Source organism: Nelusetta ayraudi, unplaced genomic scaffold (assembly GCF_046127955.1).
Source record: "Nelusetta ayraudi isolate G7.1 ecotype Tasmania unplaced genomic scaffold, CSIRO-AGI_Nayr_v1 ptg000006l, whole genome shotgun sequence".
NCBI lineage: Eukaryota > Metazoa > Chordata > Actinopteri > Tetraodontiformes > Monacanthidae > Nelusetta > Nelusetta ayraudi.
This window is the reverse complement of record NW_027466056.1, coordinates 1,620,001-1,642,829: the sequence shown is the minus strand read 5'-3', so window position 1 is coordinate 1,642,829 and position 22,829 is coordinate 1,620,001. Positions and strand designations below refer to the sequence as shown.

General features: G+C 42.4%; 2 protein-coding genes across 8 annotated transcripts in view; one reads left to right on the top strand and one right to left on the bottom strand.

Annotated features, from left to right (window-relative positions):
- Positions 1-2,494: 2,494 nt before the first annotated feature.
- On the top strand, positions 2,495-4,385 carry LOC142880806 (lysozyme g-like). Its single transcript, XM_076014753.1, has 5 exons — positions 2,495-2,637; positions 3,127-3,195; positions 3,290-3,486; positions 3,912-4,062; positions 4,131-4,385. Exons 1-5 carry the CDS (start codon positions 2,634-2,636, stop codon positions 4,265-4,267), a joined length of 558 nt encoding a protein of 185 aa, XP_075870868.1. The 5' UTR covers positions 2,495-2,633; the 3' UTR covers positions 4,268-4,385.
- A 1,493-nt stretch (positions 4,386-5,878) lies between these two features.
- The window catches only part of LOC142880634 (uncharacterized), a 29,040-nt gene continuing 12,089 nt past the window's right edge, over positions 5,879-22,829 (bottom strand). For 2 of the 7 annotated variants that reach the window (XM_076014602.1, XM_076014643.1), the window contains 5 exons: positions 22,159-22,452; positions 15,899-16,204; positions 15,378-15,491; positions 13,159-13,217; positions 11,963-12,220 (listed from right to left, as the gene is read on the bottom strand). In XM_076014602.1, the coding sequence (XP_075870717.1) occupies positions 12,116-12,220; positions 13,159-13,217; positions 15,378-15,491; positions 15,899-16,204; positions 22,159-22,452 (878 nt within the window). In that variant the 3' untranslated portion in view covers positions 11,963-12,115. The other 5 variants (XR_012925458.1, XM_076014610.1, XM_076014619.1 and 2 more) reach the window with 5 other exon arrangements.

Genomic DNA, 22,829 nt, shown 5'->3' with positions numbered 1-22,829 from the left:
CAAACTTTCTGGAAAAATAACAAACGGGATGGTCGACTCCATCGCTATCCTCCTGCATTAGGACAGCCCCAGCCCCCACGGCAGAGGCATCTACCTCTCGTTTAAACCCACGGGAGAAGTCGGGAGCTACAAGGACGGGGGCATGGCTAAGGAGCGATTTAGCACTTTCAAACGCATGCTGACATTCGGCGGACCAAACGAAATCCACTTTGGGACTTGTTAACGAGGTCAGTGGCTGGACAACGGAAGAAAAGTTACGACAAAGGTTCCTGTAGTAGCCTGCCATGCCCAGGAAACAGCGCAGGGCTTTACGTGTTTTCGGGACTGGGAAATCGGTTATGGCCGCGACCTTAGCAGCAAGCGGTCTGACTTCGCCCTGACCCACCTGTTTCCCTAGGCAGGTGACTGTGGCTTTGCCAAGATCACACTTGGCCAGATTCAACGTTGGAGAGGCGCGCGCAAGGCGAGTGAACACTTGTTCGAGGACGTTGAGATGCTCCAAATACGCGTTACAGTTATGCAAACCCGAGAGAACTGTGTTGACTAACCGTTGGAATGTAGCAGGGGCGTTGCACATACCAAAGGCCATTACCGTGTACTGTAAAAAAAACAAAAAAACAATCAGGGGTTACAAACGCTGAAATATCCGAGGCACGCTTAGTTAAGGGGACCTGCCAGTACCCTTTTAGCAAGTCTAACTTGAGCCTCTGTTCCACTAAAATTAGCGGGATGACACCATGTTTTTGGACGCGGGACGTCGCGGAAGCAATCGGCATTGAGTTCCGTGTCCACGCACCAAACCCAGCGGGGTGTCACCCCCGCCGGCAAGCTGCACCCTCTGCGCTTTCACCGCTGCGTGTCTGCTGACGTCATCGCGCTGAGATCGCATGATGAAGTTCTACAGGAGTCAAGAGTCCGGCGGTGGCCGGTGTTCTTAGTTGTTGGCCACTTTTGGCTGTAGTGGGACGACGATGTCGTTGCCGCCAGACTTGAAGCGATATTATGATTTAGCGCACGTTACGCTCAACGTCACCCCGTGCGGCTGGTAAAAAAAAAGGTGGTGTTGTCCCGGGTTTACAGATTCCACCGCATGCCAATTAGTGCGGAGCCGATCGGAGCAGATTTTGACCCGGGTCGTTTGACCCGTTTTGTCGCGCGGCTCGGTGAGCAGATTCCAATACCAAATGTAGATTATTTTCCAAAAAAAACCCCACGTTTTTGGGGCAGTGGAATTGCTGACATAGTTGGCGGTGCCAAGTGTGTCAACACAATCTTCCATTCTTGGAAGAGGGTAGGAGTCGGAAACAGTCACCGAATTTACTTTTCTAAAATCAGTTATGAAACGAGGAGAACAGTCAGGTTTTGCCTGAGAACTCCAGGAACTGGAGCTTGTTACAGCTAACCCGTGCTTTAACAAGTAATCTGTTTCCTGTTTCATGAGGCTTCGTTTTACTGGGTTGCCTCGGTACGGATGTTGCTTGATAGGCTTAGCATCTTTCACGTCGACGTCATGCGTTAAGACGGTGGTGCGAGTCGGGACGTCGCTAAACCGACATGGAAAACGATCAATTAATGCAATTATGTCTCACGCACACAATACCCCGGAAACGGCAGCAAACAATGTCACTTTGTACGTTAGGGCATTTCATTTCAACGAGACCAAATGATGGTCACTCGAGTGGGTCATATAACAGGCCATCAGGTGATGCACCCAACCACGGTGCATTTGGATGAACAACTAGCCCACACTTGGCTAAGTTCATATTTTTCAAAACAGCATAGTCTTTTAAGGCACCTACTTCCATTTCCAAGCCCCTCTTCATGTGCTCAGTTTGTCGCGTTCCTCAGATGATTATTTCTGCCAGGTTTTCTGCTTTGCTTGGACTAACACGGCTCATCTCCCTGAAATGTGAAGCAGTGACTCTTACCTTCCTGAGGGAATGCCACTCGGGTGTTGTAGGCCCTGTCTCCTTGTTGCCTCCCCAATAAGGTGAGACCACGACAAAGTCACAGACAGTGAAGTGAGGCGCATCTGTTCTTGGTTTGTTGGCACATATGAACAGTCTGTTGGTGCTAAATGGTAACTTCTCCAGTGGCACTTTTGGAAATGGAGGCGCATCCTCATGGAAAACAACAGTGTCAGATAAAGGTGATGGAATCTGGGTTCATCTCAGTATAAGCAGATCCAGGACTGGAGCAGGGAAGGAGGGTTGAGGGGGCTGGTAACTCACCACTGTAGCCCTTTGTACAGTGCAGATCTGGAATGACATTGTAGGAGCCATGTTGAATTTTTACACACACACACACACACACACACACACACACACACACACACTTGAAACCTTTTTCAAGTTTGCTCTGAGGTGTTGCGCCGGACGCTTGGACAATTCTCCGGACATCATTCACCGTGATCTCAGCTGTGACATCAGAGAGTCAAACAGAAACTTTTAGCCATTGTCACATGTCAGGGAAAGGCAAACTTTCTCTTTCGTTATGATGTGTGTACGTGTGTCAAAAGGAAAGTGAAATCTTTGCAACAGTGTTTATAAGTATAAGTGCCAGTGAATGTTCTGATAACAGCAAGTTTTCTGTGTGTTGTCACCAGTGCAGCGCCATCTTCACGGACAGCAAAGATGAGTAAGTGCATTTTATTATTATACTCATATATTGTATATTATTATGTTATATCTCATTAGTTTTAAGTCAAACAAGACAGTAGTTTGTCAATTCACCAACCACCACTATCCTTGTCACAACTAACGTCTGCTTTGACAGTAGGAATACAAACTGAAATGACTTTTTGGACAGATTCCTAAAAGCTTCACAACTAATAACAGACTTCTTTTTCTTATTTCATTTATTTGATCTTAATTATCTTACGTCAAAGTCGCAAAAAACAACGCAGACAACAAGAAAACACAATATAAAAGGGATCTTTCTTTTGTGTCAGTTGTGAAGGTTATTGGACTCAGATGGCACAGGTTGCATTTATAGCCATAGTGTTGATTATCAGCCAGACGGCTGAACCGTTACCTGACATCCTGTGTGGGGTGGGTGACGGTGTTTGGAATGAAGCCAGATGTGTGTCTATGTTGTACTGGATAAAAATCTAAAATTTTAAACTAGGTATCTCTCACGTGGAAACGACTGGTGCTTCAGCGACCACCGCCCAGCAAGACGGATTAGGATACTCAGGTACTGTTACTCAGGTACTGTTGCAGATGAAAGGTGATTGCATACACATGTGTTAATGCTGCAGAATCTTTGTGTGTTTGATTTCTCTCTGAAGGTGTGAAAGCTTCACAAAAAATGGCAGAGACTGATGCAGGTAGAGTGGAGCAGTACAGGTCTGACATCAACAGAGCTGCACAGAAACATGGAATGGATCCAGCCGTGGTTGCCGGAATCATGTCCAGAGAGTCCAGGGGTGGAAATGCACTTGACAATGGTTGGGGAGACGGAGGCAAAGCCTGGGGCGTCATGCAGGTTGGAACAAATACTGCTGTTCAAACCACATCTTTCTAGAGTGCATCACATTTTAATTTCAAGGGCAGACCTGGGCAAAGTACGTTGTGGTTGTTTTTAAGGTGCCTTATAAAACAAGTTGAGCTGAGTTGAGTTGAGTTGAGGTAAGGAAAGGAAAGGTTTTGCCATGCAATCTGTTTGTACACTCCTCAGTCGTTATCATATGCTGTAGTCTTATTGCCTTATCTGGAGTGTCTCGGTCACAACACTCCAGATAAGTGTTATGACCCCCAAATCCCCCCTGGACGAAACTTTCCTGGGAGTTTAGAGCGATCTCGCACCAGCAGCGCCCCCCACACACACCCCACCCCCCACCCTCCCATTGTGGCCCCTCGCAAAGAATAATTGCCCATTCCTGTTTAAGGGTGTTTATGTCATTTCTGCAGGTTGACGTGACTCCAAATGGAGGCAACCACAAAAAAACTGGTGCCTGGAACAGCTACGAACACATCGACCAGGCCACTGGGATCTTGGCTGGCTTTGTTGATAAAGTTGGAACAAAGTTTCCTAACTGGTCTGAGGAGCAGAAACTGAAAGGTTTGTCAGCAGAACAACGTGACCTGACTGTCCGCTCTACGCTTTGCTTTAATGATTTGCCTTTACAGGAGGGATTGCAGCCTACAACATGGGAGATAGATCAGTCGATTCCTACGCACAAGTGGATGCCAAGACCACCGGCAGGGATTACGCCAATGATGTTGTTGCCAGAGCTCAGTGGTACGAAGCGAATCGGGGATTTTAACCAGTGAAGTCTCCAAATGAGACGTCAATAAATCAAAGGAAGCATTCCGCCATGTTTGTCGTCTCTCACCTTTTCATTGACTGAAATCAATAAATAACAATAAAGATAATAAACTGAAGCAGCCTCTCACCCTTGTTGATTGTATTCAGGTAAATTGTCAGTTCATTAACTCAAATATTTAATATTTGTTTTAAGGAAGAAAGACCTGACTTGAGTTGAATTCAGTCAGATTCAAATAGTTTCAAATGTATTTTATCTCGTTAAGCAAAAGTATTTTGTTGTGTTGCTGACAAAAAAAAACTAAAAACAACAAACAAACTAAAAACAGTGTCTCACTCAATGCAAACCTACCTGCTGTGGGTGTATGCATTTTTGTTACGTGTCAGTTCACAGTTGACTGGTTCAGCCTCAGATTATGCTCATATTACCCAAATATTTCAGTGCTGTAGTATGAGCCTGCATACTGCAGAGGCTATCGGAGTTTTCGCTCTTCCATGACGTTCACCTGGTTGTCCCTGGTTTATTTCTGTGTGTGAATGACGAAAGGTGAGTTGAATTATAGTTTTGTGCTGTAGTTTAATCCTAGAATTTGTCAATTTATATTCTCTATCCGAGCATGGGCTGTTGCTAATTTCTATTACTATGTAAGCTAATCAACAGAAGTCTTGTTGTATATGAACCTCGTGTGAGGATTTGTTATTATGTTATTTATAAATACTATTTATCTGTTAATACAGTCTTTTATTATCTTTATGTTTGTTTGTACATAATGAAAGATGTTATGATAATATTTTCTGTATTGTTATTATTATTACTATATTGTTATTACAGACCACAGTCACTAAACCGTATACAAAGGGAACATCTGCATCCTCCGTGTTCTTTAACGGGAACACCAACATACACCTTGCCGCTCTAAACTACCTAGGCCTTGGAGAGCCCCTCTCTCCTGTTTAGTAATATTGTGTTCTTGTTTTGTTCTTGTTTTGTTATTTATTTATCTGTTTTTTTTTTTGTTTCTTTGGTGGGGGATCTTTGATTCTTTGGATGTATGTCTGCATTTGTGAATAAAAACACATTTTTTTTTGACAATAGGTGATTTAACAGCGGTTTTCAAAGTGTGAGGCAAGCCTCCCTCCAGGGGGCGCCAGAGAACTTCATTGGGTGAGGAGCGGCGTGAGATAAAATAAACATGGGAAAAAGAAGAAGAAATACCACAGCATAAAAATAGCATCTGTAAAAAAAATTGCAAACCAAAAAGTGTATTGATATCAATATTGCTGTCAACCGTTCCTGCTGGGGGTTCTTCTTCTTCTTCTTCTTCTTCTTCTTCTTCTTCTTCTTCTTCTTCTTCTTGCTTGGGCACCACGGTGGCGCGTGCGAATCTGCTGGCCACTCACAGCCACGCACACACTAAGCTGCCTATGACACACACACACACACACACACACACACACACACACACTCAGAGACACATCCCACAACATTGCAATATGGACCCCAAAAAATACAGTTTATAGTATCGAAAAAAACTGTTTTTGCCCATCACTACTGAACACACACACACACACACACACACACACTGTAAACAGAGGCAACAGTGCAGTTCAAATATGCAAAACGAGAGTGCATCAGTCAGTTATCCAGTTTCGGGGGGTTGATGTGTATATATGCTGATGCACAGGACGGGTGATGGCGCCCACTGCTCTGGGGAAAAACGCTGTTCCTCAATGTGTTAGTCTTGGTTTTGAAGGCCCTGTACCTGGTTTTTCTGGCCCAGAAACCAGGTACAGGGCCAATAGAGATCTGTAATCCTTCCTGTTTCCTGGGTGGTGGAGGAAGTGACATCACACTGCTCTTCCATTTTTCACCAAGCCATCCACCTGAGGAGGCAAAACTTTTCTAAGAAAGTGTCTGTGCAGCAAACCGGCTAACAAACTTTTCCAACCACTCCACCACTTCACAGTACTACTGCTAAAAACCCGGATGTGTTGCTTGAATGCTGTGGACCATCTCCTTTGGCTGGACACTGGACACACTTCGGAAAACTGAAAAGAAATTGGATTTAAACTTGGACTTGGGAGAGAGAAAGAACTGGACCCCATACTAGATGGCAAGCCACCCTTGGAAAACAAACTACCAGTGAACTTGTGGACCCAGCTTCATTGGCCGGCCTCACGCCTGTCAGCTGCTTCAAGTGCTTTCCCCAGTGGTGTGGCAGGACTTAACTGGCCTCACTGATAATCAATAAGAACCATTACCACCATTACATCCTGACTGTTTTACTTTGATGGTGCCTTTTGATTTCCATTTATTCGGTTGATATTCGTTCAAGTAATTGAATGTTTTTGATTTCCACAATATGAACGTACGATGCATATATATATATGTATATATATATATATAATAAGTTAAAAGGTGCTGTGAAACGAATTGCAAAGAACATTGAAATTGAATTGATTGAAAAACTACTAGTAGGACTTTATTGATTGATGCATTGATGAATTGTTTGTTTGACTATATAATTATTACTATTATTATTTATTTAATGGTTTTCCTATGACTGTTATCTTGAATCATTTCAAGCATCTTTTGTTAAATACACTTTAAATATACTACCGGTACATTCAATTTTGTGTCTGAGTTTCCTTAATCCTCACACAGCTCCTTAAATCGAACCTAGCATTAATTATAATTCTACTTAACTGTAGCCAAACAAAAAATATAAGTAGTGTTACATGTGTCTGTCTGGTTGCCTTGGTGTTTGTGTGCTGTGTACGACGGACATTAGGGCCGCGCAGTTGACAGAGAAGGCACAACAGGACTAGTGTGTGAGTGTGTACGTGCGTCCCTGTGCCGTGTGTGTTGCAAGGCTGTGGGCGGCGGCACGCATGTCACTTTGTTTCCTCGTGCGGAAAAATGAGCGCTACTGCTGGAAGTCATGAAAATGAAAGAGAAGATGATGAGGATGTGGTAATAATAATAATAATAAATTATTATTGTTATTATTATTATTATTATTATTATAGCTCAGACTTATATTGTGCTTTTATAAGCCAACAACTGCTTTACAATTTAATACGTATAACTGTGCCAAAATGCAGTTTTCCATGTGGTTTTGACCGCCCAAAAACCCATGAGCCGCCCGATGAGGTGTTCCATATTTCGATTTCTGGGAGTTGGCAACCCTATTTCAGGACCACAAAGCTAATACCTGCCATCTGGTGGAGAAGAAGCCTCATCATTAGCCACCACCTTGTCTCTGGATAAACTGAGGGCGCTGTGTCTTCATGATCCCACATGGTTCTGGTCATAAGGCCTCCTGCAGCGTTGTGATTAAATGATCTGTTATTGTGTTGACCTACTGCATGTGCAACTGACCGAGAAATGAGGATCCCTTCTCATTTCCGTAGTTGCCAATTACTTGGATTGCAGAGTGAATAAGTCTGGAGATGAGCGTTCCACTGTTTTAGTGGATGAAACACCTGAACGCGTCAAAGCTCAGAAGGTGGCAGTATTGAGCAAGTAATCATCCATTTGTCTCTTCGCTGAAGACTTCACTAAATTTACTAAATTTATAAGTTGATGTGGCACGTACAGTTTGGTAATTATTTTCCGTAGATCACCAAGACCAACTTATCTCATGTGTGCCTGTGTTTCGTGTACGTGGATTCTTTTGTTCAAGTAGAAATAGAATGTTACACGAGGTTTTTGTCTCGTCTTCACCCAGGAAGACACTGCTAGGTTTCCTCTTAGTTGAGTGCATTATTGAAGGACAACACCTGCATTTGACGCAGACACGCCTACTGAACAAAACTAACACTTTGCTCGAGGTGACAATGCCACAACATTGACGGTGTTGTTTTTCTTTGCCCTTGATGAACACGGATGTTACGTCAGTTCAGTGTTTGCTCGGCACTCTGCTTGAGGCCTGATGCTGATGACAGTTGGTTTTTCCAGCAAAGGCAGTTTTGTCAGTTTCTTTCCCTACTGAATATCAATAATGAATATTATAAGGTTGTGTATTTTGGTAAAAGTCAGTGGAAACCTGTTGGTGGCTGCAGTTTTTGTCAGTTTTGTTTCCTCCTTAACACTACGATCACTGTTGTACAGCACAGTTTCAAGAGTGCCACACATGAGCTAAACACAGGAAAAGAATGTAAAAGTCATCCATGTACAACACCCATGATAACCTACATGACAAATTGTTTTTTTTTCATTGTGAAAGGCCTAATAGCCCTTGTAGGATATGTATTTAACACCGTATCTATGGCCACTTAGTTAGCCCCACCCTGACATTAAGGCCACAGTGGAGCCAGGAGGTCTGATGATCAGCCTGCACGTGGTTGTGATTCTTTCTCAGGGATAGAAATGAATCATTGAATTGTCAAAAGCTTTTTCAAATCTTACTCATCCTTTGATAATTCTGAAACTCCACCACAGTTCTCAGTGTTGCCTTCAGGTTCTGAAAATAAAACCGTATAACTTATGGGGAAAAACCAGGGGAACCTGAACTAATCTGTATACAAAGGACTGTGAGTCTGTGTGTGACCAACCCTCATCCCGTCACGAACAATGACTGCTCAGGTGTAAGACAATAAGACGACGTAACGGCAAAAAACCCCCCGACAGCTGCTGTTGGAGCCAGATAGGTGTCCTTATCTACATCATGTGGATCTATAAAAGTCAAAAAGCAAACAACGTACGTACAACATGAGGCCATAAAAGCGAAATGTGATCATTCATTTTCCATACCCGCTTCTTCCTGAGCTCAGGGTGATGGAGGTCTGCTGGAGCCTCTCCCAGCTGTCATAGGGTGAAGGCAGGGGGACACCCTGGACAGGTCACCAGTTCATCGCAGGGCCACATAGAGACAAACAACCATTCACACTCACATGCACACCTACGGACAATTTAGAATGTTCAATTGAAGCCGGAGAACCCGGAGAGAAGCCAGCAGACACAGGGAGAACATGCAGACTCCACACAGGAAGGTCCCAGGCCTGGAATCCAACCCACAACCTTTGTTGCTGTGAGGCAGCAGCGCTATCCAAAAAAAATACATGTATTGTATTCTAAAAACTTAGGAGAGACAAAAAGGAGAAAGTAGAAAAAAAAAATAGCTCTGTGCTGTAGCTGGATTGTGTGATGTGTTCAAAAGGTCCAGAACATAGTTTGATCATTTCTTGCAGTTCAACATGATTTGAATTAAAGATTGAGATCCAAAAAAAAATCAAATTTACTAACACAACAAAAATCAAAAAACAGGTCAACAAAAAAATAAAAAAGCATTCAGCGTAAAAACAAAGGTGTAAAGAAACAGTTAACAGAAAATGTCAACCCTGGAAGAGCGACTCCACTGACTGAACTGAGCTCACTCTATCTCAAACCCTGACACAAAACACAGCAAAGGCTGGTTAAGCAGTTAATTAAATACACACATTTGTATAAAAATGCATTTATCAACCACCATATAGTAATATTAGTCCTGCAGCACATCATCAATCAATCACAGAGGTTCTGCAGGAAAAATAGGAAAGCACGCCTGATTTGCCTGATTCCAGGCAGAGGTCAATAAAAACAAGGAAGAGACAGTGGTCACTCAAACAGAGGGCACTGTCATTAAGGTGCTGAGTGTGTGCTCACTCAGACAAAGGGAACCATCCTGTCCTCCAACACATTGGCAAAAAGTGGAGTTTGTCCAAGTGGGTATCTTTCCTTCTATTTCCTTATCACACTCTCAGGATGCCTGGTATTTATGGTCGCCCACCTGATGGCATGTTTCCTATTCACTGCACTGTCAGGCGGCCTTCCTCAAATACCAGGATTCCTTAGAAAATGGGAGATGGCAGCTAACTAGGAGCAAGGTCCTTATTGCATATTCTTATATGTATATAAGACCAACCACGACCCCTCCCTGCAAACAAATAATAAGCAATCAGACAGGAGTTAATCCCATTTAAAAATGATGGTGCCAGGAGCTGCGTTCTCTCTGGGGAGGTCCCCTGGAGACTTCAACTGAGACTGCTGCTCTGACCAAACAACCAGTAATCCATGCTGGCTTCATTTCTTGATAAACATGTATCGACTTATCACTTTCTCATGTTTATTCAGTCGTATAGACTTTGTCAACAACATTTGTAAAAACAAATTAAAAATAACATAATAATAAAATTCAATTAAATATAAGATGAAGCTCGATAGGATAATCAAAGAAGCGTAGTTTTGCTGCTTATTATGTGTAGCACCGACCTACCGCAGAAAGTGGGATATGAAAACAATACACAGGGAAAGCAGTAGTAAACTGATAGCAACCAAAGAAAACAGGCTGCAACTTAAATGTAAATATTTCGAGTGAAGATGGAAACCTGCCATTATATTTTTTCCCAATATATTCAAACAGACATTCTTATAGGTCAAGACAGGATGTCGATACTGACATGGATGCACTTACGGCTCCATGTGTAAACACGGACACTGGTATGAGAGTGAGCCGCCTTTGTGGGGTTTTGTGTGAATAAAAAGGCGACTGGCTGACTCACCATTGGTATGCATGTTCTCTGAAGTGAATCTCTGTGACGAGGGCTACTGACTCTGGGTTAAAGTTACTTTTCATTGAGACTTGGTCAATCAGAAAACCCAGAGATTCCCTCATTTCCTGAGTAACAAAGCCAGGGTTTCCAGAAAACCTGCTTGGTGAAGCAGGCCCCTTTGGTCGCTTTTGCTTTTTCATCTAAGGTCAGTAGACGAGATGGAAAAGGGGGTCCACGTGCACCCCCAGCTTTTTTATTCCATCTGTTTTTGTATCCTCAAAGTGTCATTTTCAAAAAATTCTGGTACCAAGCTGAATGAATGTCTGAAAGGATTAATTTGAACCATTCAGTGCTTCAAACATGGCCCTTACGTTCTATGTGCCGATGGTGGTGGTAGCCCTGGTTGAAAGGATGGTGTTTGGCAGAGTGGCTTCCAGGTGATTCCCGCTTTCACCACCCTGCGTCATAGATCCTTCTAACAGAGGACCATCCTTCCTCCCAGGGCCGGGATATCTTGGTTTACTCCCAACCCCCAACCTGGAGGACCAGGTGCTGCCTTTTGTTAGACATCTACCCTGAAACCTGGCCGGCATGGTTGAACCTGACAGGGGTATGACGCCTGCCGGTATAGCTTCCAGGGTCATGGAGACATTAAAAGCCTCTCCACCACGACAAGGTAGCAACACATGGGAGAGGAAACAAATCGTACGCCGAGATGTTCTTCAGTCTAAAGGAGGTCACAGAGGCACACTGGACCGCAAATCAAAAGTAGACTGGAATTGTCAAGTAGTTAGAATTGTACAGGCAAGTGTGGTCTTTTCTTCATCAGTAGTTATCTCTTGCCCATTTCAGTTTATTGGTGTTCGGGTTCATGCACTACATGACAAAATTAGGCCTTCATGACAGTAACTCAGCTGAGTGCCTGGCATATTCTGAAAATAGACACTTAAAGATAGACACAATTAAAAAAACACGTAGCGCGTTACGGATTGTATTTAACTAATCGCGATAAATGCGTTAACGCTGACAGCCCTGATTATTTTATCATAATCTTGCGTTGAAAAAAAGAAGAGAAAAAAACAGGAACTCGTAACCTAAGATAAGAATTTCAGGAAGACTCGCAGACTGAAATTCATTTTGTGTTTTTTGGTTTTTTTTCCAACAACAAGTTTTGGTCTTTGATAACCCTTACAGTTTTATGTCTGATCTATATTACCATATATGTTTGAAAAAGCTCTGAACACAACAGCATTAACAGCAAATTGGACAGAATTGTGGACATTACCACGTTATCGACATAATGAGAGAAATGTGTTTAACAAGAGGTGTCACGATCCTGATTATGAACCTCCAGCTTAGCATAGATTGTTGACAGGCTGCTCTGGTCCACTGGTCGTGTTGGACGTGGTGAAGGTCGTTCCTAAAGAGATGGGAAAATGAACCAGAGAGATGGACAGGTGTTAGTATTTCATGTTTGTAGTGTGGACTTTGCAAAAACAGAACACAGTTTTTCAACCAAGAGATGTCTTTAAATGCTACTGGTACAATTCATCCAAGTTACAAGAGAGAACGAAGACCCGGGACTGAAATGTCAGACACAGGTATTATAAAGAATGGCCCAAATTTGCAAGCACAAGAATAGCAGTGCATGCATCCGCATGAAAATGAAAACTGCAAGAACACTTGGGCTAAAAAAACCAACACAAAAAAGCACAGAAAGTCAAACACAAGACACAGGAACAACCTTCAACACACATGAAAGCCTCATCATGCAGGTCACTGTTCACTGTGCAAATCAACTGAAATACAGGAAGAAATGGGACCTTGTTGTAACACAGTTGGCTGCCACTGGTGGTTTAGCAACAGTCACGGTTAAGACAAGCTTACAATGGCCCCTCACACACAGGCTTTCAAACCCCACCTTGCTGTTCTGTTTGAATGCAGCTGAGGCAGGTCGATGCTGGTGGTGGTGGTGGTGGGTATTATAAAGAATGGTCCAAATTTGCAAGCACAAGAATAGCAGTGCATGCATCCGCATGAAAATGAAAACTGCAAGAACAACTTGTGCAGTTGTTAGCGCAGTTAGCTAAATAAAAAAAAGGTATTATCAGAGGTATAACCTCTCACCTCGCTGGGCTGTAAGTGTGAAGTTCTGAAGCCACAAGCAGCTGCTGGTCTGAGTGGAGACTGAAGACTACTGTGGTATTCTTGAAACTTTAACATCCTTTCAACATCCTGTTAACGTGCACATTGACGTGACCGCATCGCTGTCTGAAAGGTGTGTGCAGAGTGGCGCCAAGCACGATCACAAAGCAAACATTTGCACAGGAACTATAGCAGTGTATTGCTGTTACCAACCTGACTTCTGACAAAATCAATCTCACTGTAGTGCGCCTCAGGCTCTTTGCTCTGTGCATCTACAGAGGCCAGAAAAGGGTTCGTCATGCAGGGTTATATAGCAAGAAGTGTTAGTCTAGAAACCTAAAGATGTCTGAACACAACTTTGAAAAAAGAAACTAGAATTTCCAAGTTACCATTAATTCTGTTCATTTTGTTGACAGAACACACAGGATTATATGATGGATTATCTGAGCTCAGACTACGTCAGTAATTTATTAACCATTTACTACAATAAAATTACCGTTAGTGTCGGTTAGGAGGAACTTCCCCTCCCCTTTAGTGTTATTCCCCTTTTGAAGATAAAGCTGCATTTTTTTTCTTTTTTGCTGCCTTCATATCTGATTCTTATTTATTCAAGTTACAAATGTTGATGCCTCTGTGCCCTTATTCTGACGACCTGAAGTCAATTCAGTTGTTTCAGTTAAAGTTAGCGCTCCCTTTGCATCAATGCTATTTGTGGCATCTTTGGTTTTTAGCAGTCTCATAATATCTCACTTGTTTTGCAAAATTGTTTTTGCTTTACAATGTTAGACAATCTATGGATGCATCACTGTCAGTGTCACTGAAATGCAGTGGAACCTTTTTGTGCAAATTGGCCAATAAATACTGCACTGCCAAAAAATGATATCCCCTATTTTTACAATTCACCTTTCGCTGAGTTCTTGTTCTCCGCTTTCACTTCAGCAATATCTGGACTCATGGTTCAGAAATATCAGAGGGAACCAGACCGACAGCAAACTGCAGTTCAGTGGTGGAGTAAAGTGAACAAAGTGCTCATACAGGAGACAAGCGATAAGACTTTGGATCGTTTGGATCAGTGACTTAAAAAAGAAGAGTGATATTTGACAGTCATCACCAGGAGAATGTGCTACTATTGAAAACAACTGACTTACAACAAATTACTTTTCCAGTTAAGTTTTTCACCATGTTGATGTATTTTTGGAAAACTAAAGCGAGCTGTTCGTGCAAAAACAATATGCAAAAAAATGTCCTACTCCTGCTGTACTGCTTTATTACCATTTACTAGAGTAAATTGTCAAAATAATTCCTGAAAGTATCACTAACATCCGCACAGTTTTTACATGTGATAACCACTGTAGTTCACTGGCAAGCTTGGGAGAGGGAGTGCTACAGTCTAAAAGCTGAGCCCCTAGATGACAGAAATTTAAACACTGCACCTTCGTCATATTCCTGGTGGGTCATTTTGGCAAAGTAAAGACGGAGCTTGTTATGACCTGAAACAAGTTTAACTGCTGTTTATAAGGCACATACGCACGCGCGCGCGCGCACACACACACGTAGGCTAAACCCAACACTGCTAGACAGGACATTTTGTAGACGCAAAGAGTTTGTAGGAACAAAGAGACGAGTGACTCAGAGGTCAGCAACACCACAGCATCAAATATCAAACTTTTGAACCTTCAACACGGAAAAGCTCTCTTGTGTGCATTTGGATCAGTTTTTCCTCCCTGCTGTCAAGTATGGAAACTACCGAATGAACAACACCAGCCTGCAGCGTTGAGGAAAATGGCTTCCATGTATCACTATCATTCCATTGTTGTGGTGGAAGACGATACTGGCTGCACAGATGGTGAAAAAACTCCAGACATTCAACAAGCATCTTGGCTCTGAGCAGAGCTGTAAGCCATGTCTAGTGAATTACTGTGACGTAGGCCTGGGCACATTTTGAGATTTTCTTTGGAGGGTAATTAAAGGTTCAGTGTGTAATATTTGAAGACTTTGAAGAAGAAACATCAAGCGGTGATATTTTAGATTGCAGAGCCTTTCACTGTCCCCCTCCTCTCCTCGTCAACCTTCTTCTTCTTCTTTGGTTCATTTGCAGACGCCAGCAGTCACCATAATTATGAAACACGCAGACAGGCAGCTGGATTGTCCACACCAGGCTTCCTTAGAAAAATGCTGGTACAAGATCGCAGCTAACTAAGAGCAAGACCCTTGCTAGATGTATATTCTTATACATTTGTAAGAGAAGGAAAACAAATGACTTTTGTTGTGTTGCACTGTGTTTTTATGGGCATTATAGGAGGCTTTGACCAATGTAAAAATAATAAATCGAGCCAAATATTACACACTGGACCTTTAATAATTATTGTATCAAAGATTATATTTCATCATGCAGTCTGTGTCAGGAAAAAAATGTTGTGTTGTAGAAATACCTGGTGGTGTGCTCTGGCCTTTTTTGAAACGCTTCCGTACGATGAGAAATCCAGCCAGTGAGCCAAGTACAAGTAAGGTCAACACAACGGAGATGGCAACTTTGGTCCCAACTGCTGTCACACAAACACAAAAATATATATGTATTTATTTTCCTTTTATGTTCTCTATTGTTCAATGTGTGTTCTGTCATATCTGAATTTACAGTGGGCCACAAACATGGATGCTCTCCTTGGTTTGGCTGCAAAATAAATCTACCTACGGTTACCAATAAACTTAGACTTAGACTTTCTTCATTGTCATCACAAAAGGAAACACAGCAGTGATTTCTAATACAATAAAGTCCTCTGAACCACCTGAACTTGAAGGAAACTTCATTATAACTTCATTCATTAACACAGAGCAGTGACAAGAGGTTTAACATGAAAAAAAAAATTGCATTATGTTTGATTGTTGTTTGAATTCTTGTCTCCATTATCAAGATGCAGCAGAGAAAAGAGGTTTCATGCTCATGACAACTTACCAAGACCATTACCATTTGTCTGGTCGGTGTTTTCATCCTCTGAGTTCTTGCCTTCACTGCACAGTTCAGTCACAATGACTTCCAGAGATTTCACCTCAGCAGGGGTAGCAGCCTCACACTTGTAAGAGGAGCTGAAATCCTGCGTGATAGTGAGAGGCAGAGACAGTGAGGAGCTGCTTTGCTTCACTTTTTTCCTGTCTTTGGACCACCAGAGTGTCGTTCCTGCAGGTTTCTCCACCGCACACAGCAGGGTGCAGCTCTCAGTGGTCACATTCACTCTGACCACTGGAAGAATCAAGATAGGCTCTGTGGAAAAAAACAACAACAACTAACAGATTAACAGAACAGACAGACGTATATGTGCAGTTGACTTTCATTCCACATGCAGCTGAAGAACATGAAGCATATGAGGATCTAAAGGAAGCTGTTCTCAACTTTGATATTAATTGCTCCCAAATTCAGAATGAAAAATCTTCAGAAGGATCCAGTGCAGCGTCAGTGAATGGACACAGTCAGTGACGATAGCCAATCAGATCTCGAGTCTGTGACACCAAGACCAGCAAGAAGGTCTTACACTGAAATGGGCATGTGAGCGTCCTGTGATTGGATGAGCACTGAGAGCAGATTTAGAAGATTTTGTTGACAAATCATCTGCAATTTATGCTGTAAATAACTTGGTGTATTGAAGCAGCAGCAGTGCCAAATGCTGAGTCGTCTTTCTGCTGCATTTTCTCAAAAACAAACACAAATAAGTTCATAAGATTTTTCATTGTCGTCTCGTTGGTGTCTGAATAAAAGAATACCAAGTTTATTGGACAAGCTTGTTTCAGCTCACATAGCGATCTGTTGGTGGACTGATCAAAACTGTGTTGACTAATGTCTTAAAAGTGCCTTTTATTTGTACGTTTTAACAGCATCGCTGATCTTAGTTTCCAACTCTGAAGTGAGAGTGTGAGCTTATTGATTAGAAATGGTTTGAAAAGTGTTGCTCAACTCAGTCATGTTGTATTGATGGTAATATGAGGGGTATTCATTTAGGCAGTAGTGGCGGTTGCATCGTTATTACTGCAAGTTTGGTTCTGAAGGATTTATCTGCTAACATCTATGGAGGCTGGATGCAGCTGATGGTTGTCACCTGTGGTGTCTGAAGCTTTGGCCCTACTCCTACAGGCCTCTTGCCTGATAATTCAAACAGACCCCTCATTAGCACAGCTGCTGTGTAACGGGACTTCCCAGGGAATTCCCCTCCACTCCCTAGGAAGAGTGTCTAGATGACACACATTCCAACTCTGGCCAGTAGCTTTCCCATCCCTCCGCCTTCTGTTTCACAGTTATCTCTTTGTCCTCCTTACATGGAAATGTGCGTGATGACGAGACCTGTGTGTATACAAAGGTGATGTTCTAACTGTTCTCTGGGAGATTGTGAGAGCTTCTGAGCATCTGGACACACAACCTCCTGTGTGTGTTTCATACTTGACTTCTTTGTAATAAACCTGCTTTTATCCACACTTGACTGCTGCAGCCTGAAGAATCCACCATGCACCTCAGGTTAAAGGGAGAAGGGGAAGGTCCTCTCAGTTTTATTAACCCCTCAGGTTTAATGAAGTGTATGAAAAACTGTAAATTGTTGTTGACCAAGTTCCTGTTCTTTATTTGTAACTAGTCTACGATAAACGTCTAGAAAATGTAATTGTGACACACCCCCAACTTTCTGATAGGTGTCTGTATATCTTTTCATAAATCAATCATAAACACTGTTCAAGCATCAAAATTAATCACATTTCCTTGCCAGTGGTCAAGTCAAGTCTCGGTAAACTCATCTAATGGAAGCTGCGCTGGTTCATCAATTACTTCAATATTGATTGAACAAAGTTATCTCAGCTAGCTAGAACAGCTAACTCCAGAGTTCCCACTCTACTGGGAGTTTGACAATAAACGGCGTAAAATTGGTGATGAATAAATGTTCGAAATGAACTGGGGTTGTAAAATAGAATGCAATTAAAATGAGATGTTCATGAAACGGGGCGTGGTGTGAACCCAAATGCAGCACAAACAGCGTAGTAGAAATTGCAATGAGGGGGTAGGTGTTGGATCAGTAGCAGGCCCGAACCAACAAGGGCCAGGGAACAGGCAGACAGACACCAGAGACGCAGAGGCTGTAGACGTGGTCGGGGACTGAAGGCTGGTCGGGTTGCCGGGGAGCTGGCGGTCGAGGCAGGTCGGGGACTGAAGGCTGGTCGGGTTGCTGGGAGGCAGGACGTCAGGGAAAAACGGGGTCGGAACCGAGAAGGCAGGAGGCGGATTACCAAGAGCGGAAGCGGGCAGGTCAGAACACCAGGGAAATCCAAGCTGGATCGGGTCAGGGACAGGCTCGGTCGACAACGGGTGATCAGGCAGAGACCCGCTGGAAGGTCTTGCATGGGGACAAAGAACAATCTGGCAAAGAATGGGTGTGGAGCAGGAGCATATATACTGAGCTGATTGCAGATGAAGAGCAGCTGTGAGCACAGGTGAGTGGAGTGGCTGATGAGGTGGGAGTGGCTGGCATGCTGAATGGAAAAGTACTGTGACAGTTCATCATCCTTGTCACTAAAGTTCTTTGTAATAATAATAATCATAATCGTAAGACTTTGGACTTCCTCGTTATCCAACTACCAAGGGGAAGAAGAGCCTCCAGTTCCATGTCAAACTGGAGCAGAGCTCCGTCCTCACAGGTGAAACCTGTGTGTCGCCGTTGGTGCAACATTTTGTTTTGTACTACGTGTGGGCATAGATTCACAAACATGCACTGACATGCACAACACGCAGAGATGAATTGTGACATGATCCTCTATCTCAGATGAAATAACAGAGCTTGAGCATCACATGCTGATTTTTTTCTTAAAGTTACCATAAATCTGACAGTGCCATAAAAGACATATTTCCCCTTTAGAACACGTGTGAGAAGCGATGCTAACCACACACCACAGGCCAAACGGGAAATGTTGCAAAAGTACAATAAAGCATGTGACCACTCATCATTGCGTGCCACATCACTTCGTTCCCAGTTCGTTTCCACAGCAGGCAGCAAGAAACACAATGTTTTAGTTTCTTCTGAGCCGCTAATTAAACACATTCCCCTTTTTTGAAGGTCAAAAGGTCAAAAGAGAAGCGACAGGAAAATACATGGAGTGATTGAAGGATTTGCGGGGCCCCATTCTAATAACTAATTGTAATTTGAAGTGAAATGAGTAAAAAAAAAATGACAATGTGTTGTTTCTTAAAGTATTTAATTCTGAGATAATATTGGCAAGATGACTGATTAACCTATGTGGTTATTTTTCACATAATGTTAAATATTTCCTGAAATGAAGCAAATAAAAATGAGACTTATATGCATCATATGTGATAAATAGCCAAAACAATCCACTGCAAAGATATGACAAGAAAAAATCAACTATGCCTGAGTTAACAGAGGAAATTAATGCAGATCATGCTTGATCCATGTGGAATACATACATAAATAAATGAACTTAAAACCTCACTTTCGATATTAAAAGTTTTGCTGAAACACTTACATTATATACTATACATTTAGAAATTCAAGCACTTAAAAATAAATATGATGGTTCGCTAATATTTGCTACGTAAATCTATTCTCTTCTAAAATAATGTGAAAGATCAGCCAAGTTATGTCAAGGGGTTAAAAAAGACAAAAGAAAAACCTGATGTTGTATTTGTTAGTAGCATCCCTGCTAATGATTTTAAAGAGGGACTGAGGTCTCAGAACGACACCCCCTAGTGGTCTGGTGCACTTCTGTTTTTTGTATTCCAGCTTTTTTTCTTTCACGTTTGATTGACGGATCTGTGAGGGATTCTACTGAATGAGTGCCTTTAAACTATACGATTTAAAATATTTAAAAAAAAACTGTCTAGAACGCTGAAAAAGAGCATTTCTGCCTTGGAACTTGGCTGCATAATATGTCAATGATCTTTGAATAAATAAAGTTTTTACATCAAATAGAAAGACAAACAGCCATTCACACTCACTAGAGCCACTTTCTTATCCTCACATGCCTGTTTTGAACTGTGGGAGGAAGTCGGGGTGCCCAGAGAGAAAGACACTCTGACTTCACTCCACACAGAAGGCACCAAGTCTGGGTACTGAAGGTCAAGGTGAAAAGACAAAGATTCACTTTGAACTTTCAAATTATCAATCAATGCATCAATTGATGAAATCACTGATTATGTTGATTTAATATTTTCATTAATTCTGACTTCATTAATTGATAACTGTATTAATCAGGTACTGATTAAATGATAGCCCATGTTTTCTCTGAGAATGTCAACTTATCGTCATGACATCTCGTTGGGTTCTGCAGCGGTTTTCCTGTTTACGCTCCTCCCTTCCTCCGTTTGTTGCCTCCCCCTCCCTCCCTTCCTTCCTTCCTGCAGCTGGCCTGGGGGGGGGATCAACAACCTTAACGGCTCCAAGACTCACCTGCCACTGGTCCACCTGATTGCCTTCCACCCACTATCACCTGTATTTCCACCTGCTCTGATCAACCAACCGCTGTCAGTTCACCAGTTGTTTAGAACTGTATTATTTTGAAAGAGCAACACAGTGGTGTCACTGTTTCCACCCCCTGGCTCTGAGAATGGAACAGGCAGAGAGGGGGAGAGGCAGTGGAACAGTTGATGATGAAGCATGAGGAGGAAGGACACGTCAGGCAAGGCTGCAGCACACGTTGGCTGATTTAACCAGTGGGTGGGGGAGCCAGCAAAACAACTGTTTTCCACAGTACTGATGAGGAACGATGCCTCAGGCGGTGTTTGTGAAAATCTGGGGTTCCAGTTAACTTGGGCAGTGTTTTTCAACCTTTTATAAGTTTTTACATAGAAAAGATCCCATGACACACCACAAACCTAACAATGATAAGACCGTCTCCTAATATAATTATACTCAGTGTGAAACCTGGGCCTGTTTGGATGCACAGAGCTGATATCCTGGGAGGAGTTGAGGGAGGAAAATAGACTGAAGCACAGTCACTGCACAATGCATTCTTTAAAGACCAATTGGGTGGAATTGAAATAGGATATTTTCTCATGGCAAAACTGGCATTATCTCACAGTACACTAGTGTGCCACAGCACAGTGGTTGACAAACACTGGGCCAGGGTGACCGACCGTACTCTGAAAAACAAAGAAGGTAGCTTCATTTGTGACAGACAAAAGGTGTCAGCTGTGGAGACAGCACACAGTGGGTCCATCACTCACAACCACAAGGAAACAATGACAGGGAAATTACCTCACCTGGAAAACTGCATTTACATTTCTGCTTTACATGCGAGCACAGCACAAGATGTCTTTTTTTGGTTTTGAACTAAGAACAGGATTCATCTGGTTCATTTGTGTCGTCACACATGTATCTGTGACTGAGCACTGTGACAGGTACCACAGAATAATGCCAGTGGCCCAGTGCAGTGCTTTATGATGAATGTTAGATTTTAAATGCGACTATATGTGTGTAGTGGTTCCAGGATGAATGGAGTCATGTCTGCTTCCTAATAGGGGAGTAACTCAGTTATGTCGGCCCTTCTGCTTCCTCTGAAGGGAGGTAACCCATTAACACAGACTGCATAGTGAACTGCATGTTCGTCCTGTTCTCCTATTACAAAGGATCCTGGTGCACTGGCACAGGATGTTGCAGACCCTACATTTGCATTAGAATTAATGGGCTGTAGAACGAGTTGAGCAAAAGGAATTTTATAAAATCGACCTGGACAAAATGTTAGGAACCCAGAAGTAGAACATGCACAGGTAAATATGGTCTCCTTAGAGTTCACAAAGAGGCTCAGCCTTGCAACTCTGCTGCATGATTCTATTAACAGATGGATGGAGCTTGCGGTTTGTAAAAGGAGGCCAACGAGGAAGCACCAAAGCCTGCATGTATGCTGTGTCATTTGGCCAGCAGGAGCCACTAAAGGTGGTTGCAAAAAGACTAAAAATGTCTGTTGGCTGACAACAGGGACAATACGGTCACTTGGTACAAAAGAGTAAAAATATTTTTAATCGTCTAAATTGCAAAGAAAAATGCATATAGGCTCTGATGTCCATTGTGTTCCATTGGGTCTAATGTGGAGTCCACATGGCCGTAGCTGTGGGTGCGGCTGAAGTTCAGTATAATTAGTTGTCAATGCAATACATGGTGCACTGCTTCATCATTTTTAACAGGTACATTCAACTGTAACATGACACAGGTTGTTCAAACTGTAACTTACCAAACACTGTGAGTTTATAAAATGCAGCATCTCCATTCATCGCATGAACAGTATAAATTCCTGAGTCGCTGGTCTGGAGCTCCGTGATGGTAAAGATTCCAGTTGTGTTGTTCCAGTGAACTTTATCCTTCCAAGGGTCCCTCGGTATGTTAGCTTTCCTCTCTGTCACCATGGCAATATTCATTCCCCCATAGATCAAAGATCCAAGCTGAAACACAGGCTGTGGAAATGTTATGGATCCTCCCTCAATGGCAGTGAGGTTCTTCTCTGTCTCAGCATTTGAAGAAATGATCACTGCAAAACAAGACAAAAAACAGCATTTGAGATGATGAGACACAAAAACTCAACTGTTATTAAAAAAAAAAAAAAAAAAAAACTTTAAGTTATGCGACTAAAGCCTTTGCTAACTGCCATATGTCTATTAAAAATATGATTGTGTGTGATTCACTGTAAGAAACATTTTAATGGGCTGTATAAAGACTGAACAAGCAATGCAACACTAGAGCTGCTGAAGCTCTTAACATTTTTAAAGAAAGAAAAAAGATTACTATATCATTATACCATTCTTAGACAAGTTGACACATTGAATTAGTCACTAATTCAATGTGTCACTCAGTTTCACAAGTGAATGTTCAATATGTTCACCAACTACAAACCTATGAAGCAGTTAT

Bases quoted from the DNA above. Each gene is read 5' to 3' on its own strand.
- LOC142880806 (XM_076014753.1), top strand. The intron at 3,196-3,289 runs GTACTGTTACTC...TTCTCTCTGAAG, and splicing joins AGACGGATTAGGATACTCAG to GTGTGAAAGCTTCACAAAAA. The intron at 3,487-3,911 runs GTTGGAACAAAT...TCATTTCTGCAG, and splicing joins AAGCCTGGGGCGTCATGCAG to GTTGACGTGACTCCAAATGG.